Source organism: Symphodus melops (genome assembly GCF_947650265.1).
Source record: "Symphodus melops genome assembly, chromosome: 20".
Classification (NCBI taxonomy): domain Eukaryota; kingdom Metazoa; phylum Chordata; class Actinopteri; order Labriformes; family Labridae; genus Symphodus; species Symphodus melops.
The window spans coordinates 8724373-8736714 of NC_136710.1; the positions used below are offsets into that span (position 1 = coordinate 8724373).

Genomic DNA, 12342 nt, shown 5'->3' on the forward strand with positions numbered 1-12342 from the left:
ACTGAAAATGGGCCGCTGCACTGGGAAAAAATGACTTTATGACTACTCAGGGGTGTAATGATGTATTGATCCAAAGGAGCTGCTAGATGCATCTCTAGTCTTTCTCTGTTTTCTATTACCTGGCCGTGTTTATGGACAAATGTTGATTTATGCTGCGTTTTTATGTGGTCCTATGCTTAGCGCTCTGCACATTTTCTCACTTTAGACAGGAGATGAGATTAGATTTAAGAGGGGGATACGTTCCTCTGTTGTCTGTATCCATATCAGGAAATGATGAATTTATTTTTAAATGAGAGCTGTCTAGACGGGCCCAATGCTGCGTCCATCTCTGTCACACTTCCAACCGAGATGATGGACAGAAACTGCACCAGTTTCACTTTTTCTGCAAGACTGATTCGTCACTGTCCATAAATATGATAGGAGGAAAAACAGGGCGTGAACGAGGCAAGTGAGAACTACATCACGCCATCGTCGTATGGTCTTTAAATAATCAATTTGTGAAGGTAAAAGTAAGAGCCACATCTAAATGTATGAGATTTCTGGATCATGTCAGTGTTCAACAAATCTCCTCAAAGAAATCCTTTCAGTGTTACACCAACTCATTGACAGATGTGTCCTGTCAGGTGTGTTCTGACTGAACAGGAAGCACAATGTGGGTTTATTTGTGCTGTTGTCTACCAAGCAAAGTTTAGACTTTTCTGAAATCCTACCACGAGCTTCTTTCGTCCAGTATCAAGGCGAGGACTTCAGTTAAATGATTTATTTTTTATTTAAAAAAGAGCCGGCAGGATTAGTCTCAAGTTGTGTTGCGTAGTGATGAAACAGATCCCACCTGAGCCGTGACCCGTTCAGATCAACCTGGCCACACAAACATGGTGTAGCCTTTAATAAACACGACTTCCAAGTCTCAATCTTTTTTTCTTTTTTTTTTTTTTTGGTTGAAGTGGATGCCCCTGAATAATGCCTCCATAAATCCTGTTTTTAAAATGTTTCTTTGTATTACTGTCTGATGTACTCGAATGAAACCAGAGTTTAGGTCTAACTGCTACTTCTTCTTATTGTTATCATTATTATTAATGTAGTTGTACCATTTTGTGTAGTGTTTGCTATAGTGAAGAAAACTAGAGGACCAGATGCATTGTTTAGATCCAAAACAACAATCTGATCGAAATCTACAATCTGGTCTGGAACTTGTGATCTGTAAAATAACTAGTGCTACCTGGAGTTAATCTTGGTCTGTTTGCGTTTGATTTGTATTAATTCATATGAACATTTGTCCAATTTAGTCGTAAGACACCTTTTTTGAGTTGTCATAGATAATGGATAAAACCAAAAGGTCAACGAGAAGCCTGCTCGTCTGTTTGAATCACAAATGTCTGAGTGTATTAATGCTGGTAATAGATACTTGTGTTGATGGTTATCATGTCTCCGTCTGTAGGTTTCCTATGCGCGTCCAAGCTCCGCCTCCATCAGAGATGCAAATTTGTACGTCAGTGGCTTGCCAAAAACCATGACTCAGAAAGAACTGGAGCAGCTCTTCTCTCAGTATGGACGCATCATTACCTCACGCATTCTGGTGGACCAGGTGACTGGTGAGTAGGACACGACGGCTGTCCGTAGTTCTTACTCCCCCTCCTTCCCGACTCAGTTAAGCCTTCAAAACATCAGGAATGTGGCGGCAAATGTCCCCAAAAAATGTGATTTTCCACCAAGTGTGTGCATAGATACGAAGTGGGTTCAAAGTAAGAGGACTCTATGCTTCATAATTTCCTTTTCCGTCCAGTCTCCTTCTGTCTGTACTTGCCACCTCCTGCTTTATTTTTTTTTTTCATCCCCAAGGTGTACATGCAATACCTGTTTCGAGCAGGAAATGAAATGCACTTAGAGCCGTTATATTCTTCATTTCTCAGCTGTCATGAAGAGCAGAACTCTCATGAAACCTTGATCAACAGAATCCTTCACCGAGACATTTCCCAAAGGTCCTGTGCTGCGTAAACGCCCCATATTCCTCCAGACATGCCACATGGGGATGTTTGTCTTAATTACCATTTGTTTCAGGAGAATGACGTTTGAGTGTTGCAAACTGTTCAAAGTGACAAACTTCACAGACCAGCACTTACTCCAAAGATGCCTTCTGATGCGCTGTAGCTCTAAAGGACAAAAAACAAGGGTTCAAAAAACAAGTTACGATTATCAGAACGAATACAAAACACTGAATAAGTAAAAAGCTACCTGGGGTATGAGCATGACGGACCACTTACCTTGATACTGAAGCTCAAGGCTGATGGACAGCAGGAAGAAAAACAAGACCAAGAGCCAAAAGGCAGTCAGAGGTAAATGAGTCAGTGGAACAATGTAAAGACAAACTGGAAATATCTGTCCACCGTTTAACAAGTAGCTCGCCTTTAAATGCAGTCAATCCAATAGTTAAATAATGTGAAATTGTTAATGTGATTTGTATTTTTTTTTTAGTTTATCTTCTCAAAGGGATGCTACTATCCAGCTGTCTGTAAAGTTTGAGCTAAAGTTACGTTATGCTAGGAAAAATTGGTGCCTTGATTTCTGGTTCTCCTCTTTCTGCCGCTCTCTGAGGTTTTCCTTTTCACAGTCTGCACTCTTGGTCTTTGTTGTCCCCTGCTGTCCACCACTGTCTCATGATTGTTATGGCTGCTGGTGTCTTGCCTCTTTCTCTTGCTGCACATGTCCCATGTGCTTTAGATGTTACCAGGTGATTCAGTCTTTGCAGCGTGTGTGGATGTCCTTGTTGCTCGTGCCTGTAGGCTCATTCTGGGGATTATTAACGATTAGGATTCCAAACACTTCACATTTTTCTATTTCAGACATAAATTTTATGGCAGCACTTACAAACCCTGGAATCTTTGTACCACTGAGATGTTAGCCTTTACCATTTCTGATGACTTAAACCTTTGCAAGGGTACAATTTGAGATGCTTCAAATTGTCTCATGATTTTGGTTTACAGACAAATGAAAATAAAGTGAATATACCCTGTTAGATGATGCTGCAGGTTTTCACTGAATGTTTTTATGACTTTTAATGGAAGTTAAAAACGTTTAACAGAGTATTTCACTGACCTCCACAGGTGTCTCCAGAGGAGTTGGTTTTATTCGTTTTGACCGTCGGGTTGAGGCTGAGGAGGCCATCAAAGGTCTGAACTGTCAGAAGCCGCCTGGTGCCACCGAGCCAATCACAGTCAAGTTTGCAAACAACCCGAGCCAGAAGACCAGCCAGGCCCTGCTGTCCCAGCTGTATCAGTCACCCAATCGAAGGTACCCAGGACCCCTCGCACAGCAGGCACAACGCTTCAGGTAAAAGGGGCACACCAAAAAAAAAAGAGAATCCGATTAGAGCTGAGCCTAGTTGATATTGTCTCTCAGCAGTCTCATGAAAATCTTCATCGATACTTTGGACAGAATGATTCATCCTCATTTTCACAATTTCAACTTAGCCGTGTTCCTCCTGTTACAGCTTTAGGCCCATGACACATAGAAGCAGAATTTGTCAAATGAGACGAGCAATACTTGGTTAAAGGACTCCAAAATCAAATCGATTTGTCTTTTTTCAGGGCAATTGAGTCCAGATTTTGTTTAAAATGTGGAAATGAAGCTGTGGACATGAGGCTACAGTTTTTCCAGACGAGCCAACAGGAGGCTGTCGGTTCATAGAAAGACTGAAGGCTGTTTGTGTAGGTGAATACTGAGAGACGAGTTCAGCCTGCAAGTTAATAAGGACACAGTCTGGGGAATCACCTGAACGCAACGACTGACTATAAATAAGATCAGAAGTATTACTCATGTCTGTCATCCTCTCGAGACGCATCATCAGCCTCATAAAAAAAAAAAGAGAGAGAGACATTCATGTTTGTATGTTGTGCTGTTTGTGTTTCTTAGGTTGGACAATCTGCTGAACATGGCCTATGGAGTCAAAAGGTAAATTGATTTTAGTGTTTTAATTGGTCCTGAAGGAAATTCACACCTGACATGAGGGAACTGATGGGATATATTGTTTTCCCTTATGTTGATATTTTCCTGCTTGAGCCCTTGGCAACATGCGTAGGTAGTTAACACTGCATAAGGTAGCCTTGATTGAATTCAAAGAGAAAAAAAAAAAGCTTTGTTTGCTTGCATTAGTGCTTCGCTGCTCAAACAAATGTACAGCCATAATCCAGTCTCAGGGTATTTGTTGGAACAGCAAGTGATGATGCAAATATTTAGCTGGTGTGCACGATAAAGAAAGGTAGACTTGTGTAACACATGCCTCGAGATCCAACCAATGAACACAAACGCTCTCTTTCACTCAGCCTCAGTAAATCAAAGCACGAGGTGGCTGAGTTCTTGGAACAGGTGGGCGCTAAGAAATCACTGCAGCATAGAACAGTGTTTTTTAGGTGTGGCATCAATACACAGATAGCAAGAATTAAGGAGCACATGACGTGAACGCAAAGAAAGCAAACCTTAGTACGTCATCCTGTACCTGTTTAAGGCCGTTATGATTTATAAAGTGAAATTCTTCATGTATGACTTAAAAACCAGCAGGTCGAGACATGTGCTTCAAATAATCAGATGAGGTCTGATATGTCTCTGTCAGGTTAGTGACGGTGATGTTCTGAATTCCTTTAATCTCTGCATAATGTCACAACATGTCTAGATTAAAGCATTGTCTCCACTGCTTGTCTACATAACAAAGGACAGAATTCTTCAATCTCTTACTTGCTATTGCACAAAATTGCATACTTGTATTTTTGCGCTCCAGACTCTCACCTTGATCTATTATGGACAGCCCTGTCCTGTTTTAAACTTTGTTGCATCAGACTGCTTTCAGGATTCGCCAGGATACCAGTTTGTCTAAGTTGAGTTTTATAAGAATGCCTTCCTGGACTATGATTGAAGTCCAATCCGCTGAAAGCTCAAAGGCCCATCACGGGCGACAATAGACCTGTGATTTTCTCTTCTGCCCGGCCCGTCGGCTGACGTCTTGGTTGCCAAATCTCTCTGCGTGTCCTTGATGCTGGGAGCGCACCTGTCACGGTGGATGTTCCCTGAGAGGCCAACTGGAGCAGCTAATCTTATGTGACACCTTCTGCAATAATTCATAGGCTTTCCATGCACATTGAATTTTGTTTCATCAAACTGCAAAAACCACATTTACCAAAAGCCAGGTCTTCTGTGTGGCTTTTATTTCAGGCTTGGCACAATTTTCCACTTGAATGTGCTACTTATTATAATTTGGCACTTTCTGTTCTGGAGTAAATGGTTTTTGGCTCGGGTCTTTGTAGGCCCATCTTCAGAAGTGTCGAACACAGATGTTTTAATTCTAGGTGTGATGTGAAAAGTGTTCTGTTCAGAACAATGACCGTTCAGCATTCCTCTGTGGGACGAGGTGGACGTCTTCACTCGTCACTTGCTGAAGAAAGTGTTCACTTTTAGAAGAATATCTGTAATGTAATGTGTTACTGTACCTCTCAGTTTAAAAATGATGAACACTCTTTAGCCTTGCTTGCATGATCTCATGTTGTTGATTTTGGCTCTGGTCGTGACCCCTTGTGATGTCTGTTCTTTACAGCAGGTTCTCGCCCATGGCCATTGACGGAGTGACCAGCCTGGCTGGCATCAACATCCCGGGGCATGCAGGCACCGGCTGGTGTATCTTCGTCTACAATCTGGCTCCAGACGCGGATGAAAGCATCCTCTGGCAGATGTTTGGGCCATTTGGTGCCGTCACAAACGTCAAGGTTATTCGCGACTTCAACACAAACAAGTGCAAAGGATTTGGTTTTGTCACCATGACTAACTACGACGAAGCGGCCGTGGCCATAGCAAGCTTGAATGGATATCGCCTCGGGGACAGAGTGCTGCAAGTCTCGTTCAAAACCAACAAAACACACAAAGCCTAATTCCTCCTGAGATTGTTTCTAGAAAACTCAGCAGAAAACTGAAAGAGAAAATGGAAGCGCATTGACCGTATCTTTCTACATTAGTATAAACAGCTTTGTAAATCAGTGTTACGAAGAAAAACAATATTGGGCGTCCAACAATGTGATTTTTTTTTTTTTCTTCTTTTCATTGCTACGCTTTGAATCTTCTCAATATACTTTAAAACAAGAAAAAAAGTCCTGCAGGTGTGAATGCCTGTGATGTTGAATTCTCTTGCTGTCTTTACAGATGGACCGTCTCAAACGTTACTATAGGTTTTGTCATTTTGTTGCACATCTGCTTTGAAACAGTAAGTCTTGTAAGGTTTTGTGTAGTGATTTCCTTTTGTATTTCTCTGTGTCCTGATTTTTGCCTTAGGTGAGTTATGCCTCGAGTGGTTAGCAAGTACTTACTTTATACTCTTTGCAGTTCAGTTGATTTTGTAAGTATTCTGTTCATTGTAATATGAGTTGGTCATTGGTTGGCTGCATAATGTTGCTTATTGTAAACTTAATGGATAAAAGACAAAAAAAAAAATTCTTAAAGCAGTACCTTGCCAAAGAGCTAAGAACCTCTTTGATGTGGGTTTAAAAAGCATCTATTTTTATAAAAAGAAAAATTTGGAGAAACTTTTTACTGGACCTGGAACAAAATATTTTGACTTGGATACTTTGAGAAATATCTTCATATGACACCTTGTGAGCTTTTGAACTTTACAGGAAAGTTTGCAGTGGTTGAAATTTCTGGGAAGATTTATGATGTAAAAGATACCTTTTGAGATCTTTGTATTACCTTTAGATTCTAGAATCAATGGCAGTGCTGGTTTCATTTGTAAAATCATCTTGTGGGTCCCCCCGTCATCCTGGTTGTTCAGACTAGCACCTCGCTTTCCGATTTTAGATTTGGAAACGGACAAAATACGAAGGTTTGTTCGCTAAAAGTGCATGCAAAATTCTAACATGGAGAGATCTTTAAGGGAAGCGGGGGGATCGAAAATCAGTTCTTCCTAAATGATTCCCTTCAGACGGATCTCATGTTTGTGGTGTACCTACGATCTAACATTAGACTGATTTTGTCTTAATATTGACCAATAAGGGTTTTTACATAGTTTGTATGAAAGATTGAGGACAAGCCAATGAAGGCAGCAGCTTAAGAAAAACTAGAGGGAAGTATAGAAGGGATTACTCCGGAGCTTTGAGCTATGTAAATAAGTCCTTTTTTATGTTGAGTATTTGCCAGACTTTTTTTGGTTCTTGTTTGGACTTCATCGGAAAGTGTGATATTATAGATATCGTTTTCTTTTTACTTTTATTGAGTATGTAAGGTACTTTTATTTGGATATATACCTTTTTTAAGTTTTCCTTTTGTTAACTGACTTGATTTGTTGTCCTATGGACTAGCATTACAGTGCATCAAATTTGTTGGTTGTTTGGTCTGTAGATAGTCTTGCTTCGTAAAAAAAAAAAAAAAAAAGTATTAAGAAACTATAGACATATGTTTTTGTTTTTTATATATAAACATTATAGATATATATTTATGTGGTAAAGAATGGATATAAACCACAGTTTTGAACTATTTGATTAGTTTGTTTTCTTTCATACTCATATATATACGTAATGCATATAACCTGTCTTTAAAATGGTAAAAAGGTGTATATTGCTTTATTCACTTTGGGGGGAAGGTCAGTGAAGCAGTTCCATTTAGCCAACTTTGGTTGTGCGAGTTTGTCGAACAACATCTCGGTCATCTCGAACAAACAGACGGAGGACTCATGCTGGAGCCTCAGATGCACTGAATACTGCACCTGCATCCTGCTTGGCATTAAACCAATTACTCGTCATGCTTCCCCTTAAATGAGCAGTGTGCTATGCATTCTATAATTCTCTTTGCGACTGCGTTTTCTTGTTTATCTATTCCTTCTTTGTGTTACATGTAAAAGTTACATTTAAGTCTAGATGAGTTGTGATACTTGCTGCTGTGGGGTCGAGGCAACATTTCTGACGCCGGACCAGTCATTGTTAAAAACAAACTTTTTCCTTTAACTTCTTTACCATTATTTGGTCTTGACAAATTGTGCTGATGGTCCGGCATAAATAAAATGTTCCCTCCCACCCCTCTTATCTCAATTCTTACTATGAGAATGATTATTTATTTGAAGTTGTATAGTCTGACTCAGTTCACAGCTCTTTTGGAATAGAATATCTTTTGTTGAGTATTTAAAAGGATGTACATGTTCTTTACTTTGTGTTTGGATACTTTGGATTTTTTTCCATGTTCAGTACATCAATAAATAAGTTGAAGGGCAATGAAGCTTTGTGATTGGATCCCATCATTTTCCTGTTTCCAAAGACGATTCTTTTTCCTGTTCAAAATGAGAAAAAGCAATCAGTTCTTTCTCACGTCTATGATTTTTTACCTTGCTTTTTGAAGTGTAAGCAACAAACGCATGCCTCTCTTCTGACAGTACACTGCTCTTTAAATAATTGAAGTCAGACAGACATACCAACCTCAGTGGGGAGCGTGTACGTAGGCAGATCAGTCTAATTCAACCTTTTTAAATGTACACTGCAACCAACCAGGCCTCTCAACATCACAATAAAAACTCTCGTCTATTCCTTTTGGGGCGTCACAAAGTTTTAGTGTTCGATTGTGTTCTGTTGCTGCATTAGATTATTACTCTAGTTTAATCTTAGCCCACAGATTTGCTTCTGTCCTTGAGATTTTTAATGAAAATAAAAGCTCAGGAGTTTAAGTATCCTGTCAAGCTTCTGAAAAATGCCCATCTGATTTTTGAAGTTATCACAACTGATAATGGGGGCAGAGTTCAGGTGCAGGCTTGGATGTGCCGTCACAAAGAGCAGCACAAGGCTTAAAGCAAGAATCCTGATATAGAGTATTGATTTTTGTTTCTTTTACCTTTCCTTTTCTTTTCTTTTTTTATCTCATGCTCCACTTGAGGCAGACAGCCTCGCTGAAGATGAAATGGCCTGCTTTGAAGTGCGCTTCCCCACTGCGCAGCCACCTCACACTGCCCGACTGTCATTTTGTGGGGCATTGGAAGGACGCAGATGGTAGCGGCTAAAGAAACCACAGCTTTAAAGTGTGCACTGAGGGTTTAAAAAGTAAAAAAAAAAAAAAAAAAAATCAAGCCAATTGCTCTTTAATGGAAACAATATTTAAGGCAAGTTCAATCATGTAGTCATTTTTGCTCTGTTTGGCTGGCAGAAGATAAGGAGGCTAATCTGTGTGCTGCATAAAAAGCTTTCAGAGTCTCTCCCATATTTACTGTTCCATTAGCCTGCATGTTGGACCAGAAGTAATCTTTCCTGACAGCAGTTTTCACTATAAAAGGAGTCATTTTTGGAGTTTGAAAGCATCCCGCTTGTCAGTGTTAAGGTTTGCATGGCAGCTCTTTGGTTATTTGTGCTTTACTGGAAACAGATAGTGATGTGAGGAGCTTTGGCTGAGTGACAGAATGTTCTGCTCTTCTTATCTGACTATGTTTAAGGCTCTTCCCCCTGCTCAAACTGTCTTATCATGGCAGACGAGTCTTGTGATTGGACATCCACTCGCTATATGTTGAGATTACATGCTGCTGTTTAAAATAGGATTAGGCCTCAGTGGTTAATGCCCATCACAGATGAGTTGGTGTAAATTGATGTCACATCCTTCTCAGTTATTTGTTGTAAAGAAAACTGTTTCAGCCAGTGGGTTTCTAATAGAGCAATGAATCATCAGACTTTAGACTGGAGGTTGAAAATGACTTTCTCCGTTCAGCATCTTTGAGCCAGCAGTCATTCCTTTATGAAAGTGTAAAGTTTGAGTGAAAGAAAAGAGCCTTTAACTTTGAAGAGGACACCGTTGATGTTCGACTGCTTGCTGAAAGGCCTAGACTTCGAATTGTGCGATGGATACTGCAAGGTTAAAGATAACCAAAGGGCACTCATTGGTGTTTTGTTGTCTGGTCTGTGTGACTGAGGGGTTCCCAACAGCCATGTCAACCAACCAACCAATCAATTTTTATTTGATTAATCCCAACTGATAAACGTTACTTCAAGACACTTAACAAAATATCAGGTCTCGAGTGATTAGTTTCAGCTAACCTTTTAGTCTTTATTTAATTGATCAAAAATAGCTAACTTTATCCATTACTTTAACCACACATCAATCGATCAGCCTCTATTATCCACTAGTTTACTTGACACAAGCGAACCACATTTTAACATTTCTAGAATTCTTAGATAATTCAAGCCCCTTTATTCCCAACACGTGTCAATGTTTAACAATGTTTAAGAAAAACTATAACCTTATGTTGGGATCACCTACTTTATGTATGATACGTTAGATGCTGTCTGTGCCACTGATAAAGATTTCTTGCACTTTTTTGCATCTTTTTACATTTTGGTTGCCAATTTGACAGACCTTTAGCTCTCCTATAACTTTTAGTGCCGTTGCAACATATTGATAATAAGCACCCTGCAGACGGATACACAAATTAACGTCTGAGAATGTTAGTGTTATGACTCTCTAATTAAATGACGTTCACACACTCTTCCTTCTACAGAGTGGTGAGGTGTAAACATACGGAAACGGCTATTCCAACGTATGTTTGTACACTAGTAGTACAAATAGAACTGGGGGTTCCGCCATTGTTGTTGTAGTCCACCCTTTCGCTCTTGGCTATTGACTGTAACTTCATTGCATACGAGTTTATGTAAAGAACGGCGTATTATTGATTCACTCAGCAACACAGATGGTGCTGTTACCAAAAGTTTCCACTTTGAAAGCTGTTTTCAAAACCTTCTGGTTTTAGGTACCCAAAACACTGTTGTCATGTAAACAAACAGCCAAAACGCAACAAAAATCGCAGTTGTGTAAACACACCCTCAAGTAATTTTGACCTATAATCCACATATTACTGTCTTGACAAGGTCTGCTGGGGAAAATGCTCTTAATCTTACGGGGACCAACCTGGTTAAATGACGTCTAAATAAAAAGATATATATATTTAGTAGTTATCGTGGCACACTTTGTGAGCACACAGTGAGTCCTGATTATAGTCTCCCTTTGCCCAACCTCACAGTTCTGTGTGTATGTAGATGAAGAAAAGGGTCACAGAGATGGTCCTCTTCATCATCATGCCACCCATTTTCTACTCCCACGTCACAACCTCCCTGTTGCACTTGTAAAGCCTAACACATGGTATGTAATGGGACAGGAGATAAATAAAATATGCTGTACATTTTGTCCAGAGATGCTGATGTCAGCAGGCGCACGAAAAAGATATTTGCATATGCTCTGTCTGCTGATGTGATTTATGGCACACCAGATTTTCTATTATGTTCATTTATAATTTGCACCTACCCTCCTCTTCACATTCCACAGTACAAGTGAGGCACAAAGGCCTTTTTCATCTGCTGGTTCCCTGCTATTGTGTATGTTGAGAGCTCTGTATTCACACACTGTTAAATGGGAGTTTGTCAATGACATAATGTTACATTTGAGCACACAAAAGCGGTATATCTGCAAACATGAAAACACCAGCATTTTTGGATTGTCACAAATTACTTGTAGAGGTGAGATAACTTTACATTAATTGAAAAGAAATATACCAAACTGCGCTTGGCTTAAAAAATATTTCTAACCCGGGTCATTCGCAACTCTGCTACAAAAACGTGCCTTTTTGAATATGTTGTGTAGACGGGGATACGTCCACTTCATAACACCTTGACAATGCTTACTTTGTCCTTCCCACCTTCCAACCCTAAAATTATTACTATACTGAACCAACATTGAAAATAAGTTCAACTTGCAATGTTTTTTTTTTGTTTGATGGATTGATTAGTTGATCAGTCGTTTCTTCTACCCCTCTGTACATTTAGTATAACTGAACCTGAAATTGTGTTATATTGAAGAAAAGATCAATTAAATAAGCAGCTCCTCTTTGTACTTGGAAAAATGTCTCCATGTCCGTTACATTACAACTACACTGTCCTCTTGCTGTGACCCTGCAGGTTAAAATGTGTTTGTGTCATCCATCACCCTTTCCACTGATTTACGGTGCGCTCTGTTCACACTGTTTGTCCTCTGCAGAACATTGTCTTTCATCTGGTGATGAAACGCTCAAGAGCATTTGAAATGAAAAGGCCTTTGAGCTGATTGGGGTAGAGTGGATGAATAGCGGTCCTTTATGTGACTTGTATATGATCCCTTTAATGACCCGGTGTCACGGATAATTCACAGGTAAATCCACAAGTACCTATCCTTTTGTGCGAGGTTCTTACATTAAACACGGCTGGTTTTAATGAGTGGTTAGAAGGGGTTAGACATGTTGCTCCTGTCTGTGGAAGAGGATAAGTGGTGATCAGCACACAAATTCAAATGTGTCAATTGCAAAGTTGAAAACACTGA

The 12342-nt window shown here is 39.8% G+C and overlaps 1 protein-coding gene across 5 annotated transcripts in view; it reads left to right on the forward strand.

The window, feature by feature from the left end:
• The window catches only part of elavl2 (ELAV like neuron-specific RNA binding protein 2), a 28898-nt gene extending 20661 nt beyond the window's left edge, over window positions 1-8237 (forward strand). For 4 of the 5 annotated variants that reach the window (XM_079371213.1, XM_079371214.1, XM_079371216.1 and 1 more), the window contains 4 exons: window positions 1439-1592; window positions 3102-3327; window positions 3910-3948; window positions 5582-8237. In XM_079371213.1, the coding sequence (XP_079227339.1) occupies window positions 1439-1592; window positions 3102-3327; window positions 3910-3948; window positions 5582-5912 (750 nt within the window). In that variant the 3' untranslated portion in view covers window positions 5913-8237. The remainder of the gene's footprint in view (window positions 1-1438; window positions 1593-3101; window positions 3328-3909; window positions 3949-5581) is intronic. The other variant, XM_079371215.1, reaches the window with a different exon arrangement.
• Window positions 8238-12342: the final 4105 nt, after the last annotated feature.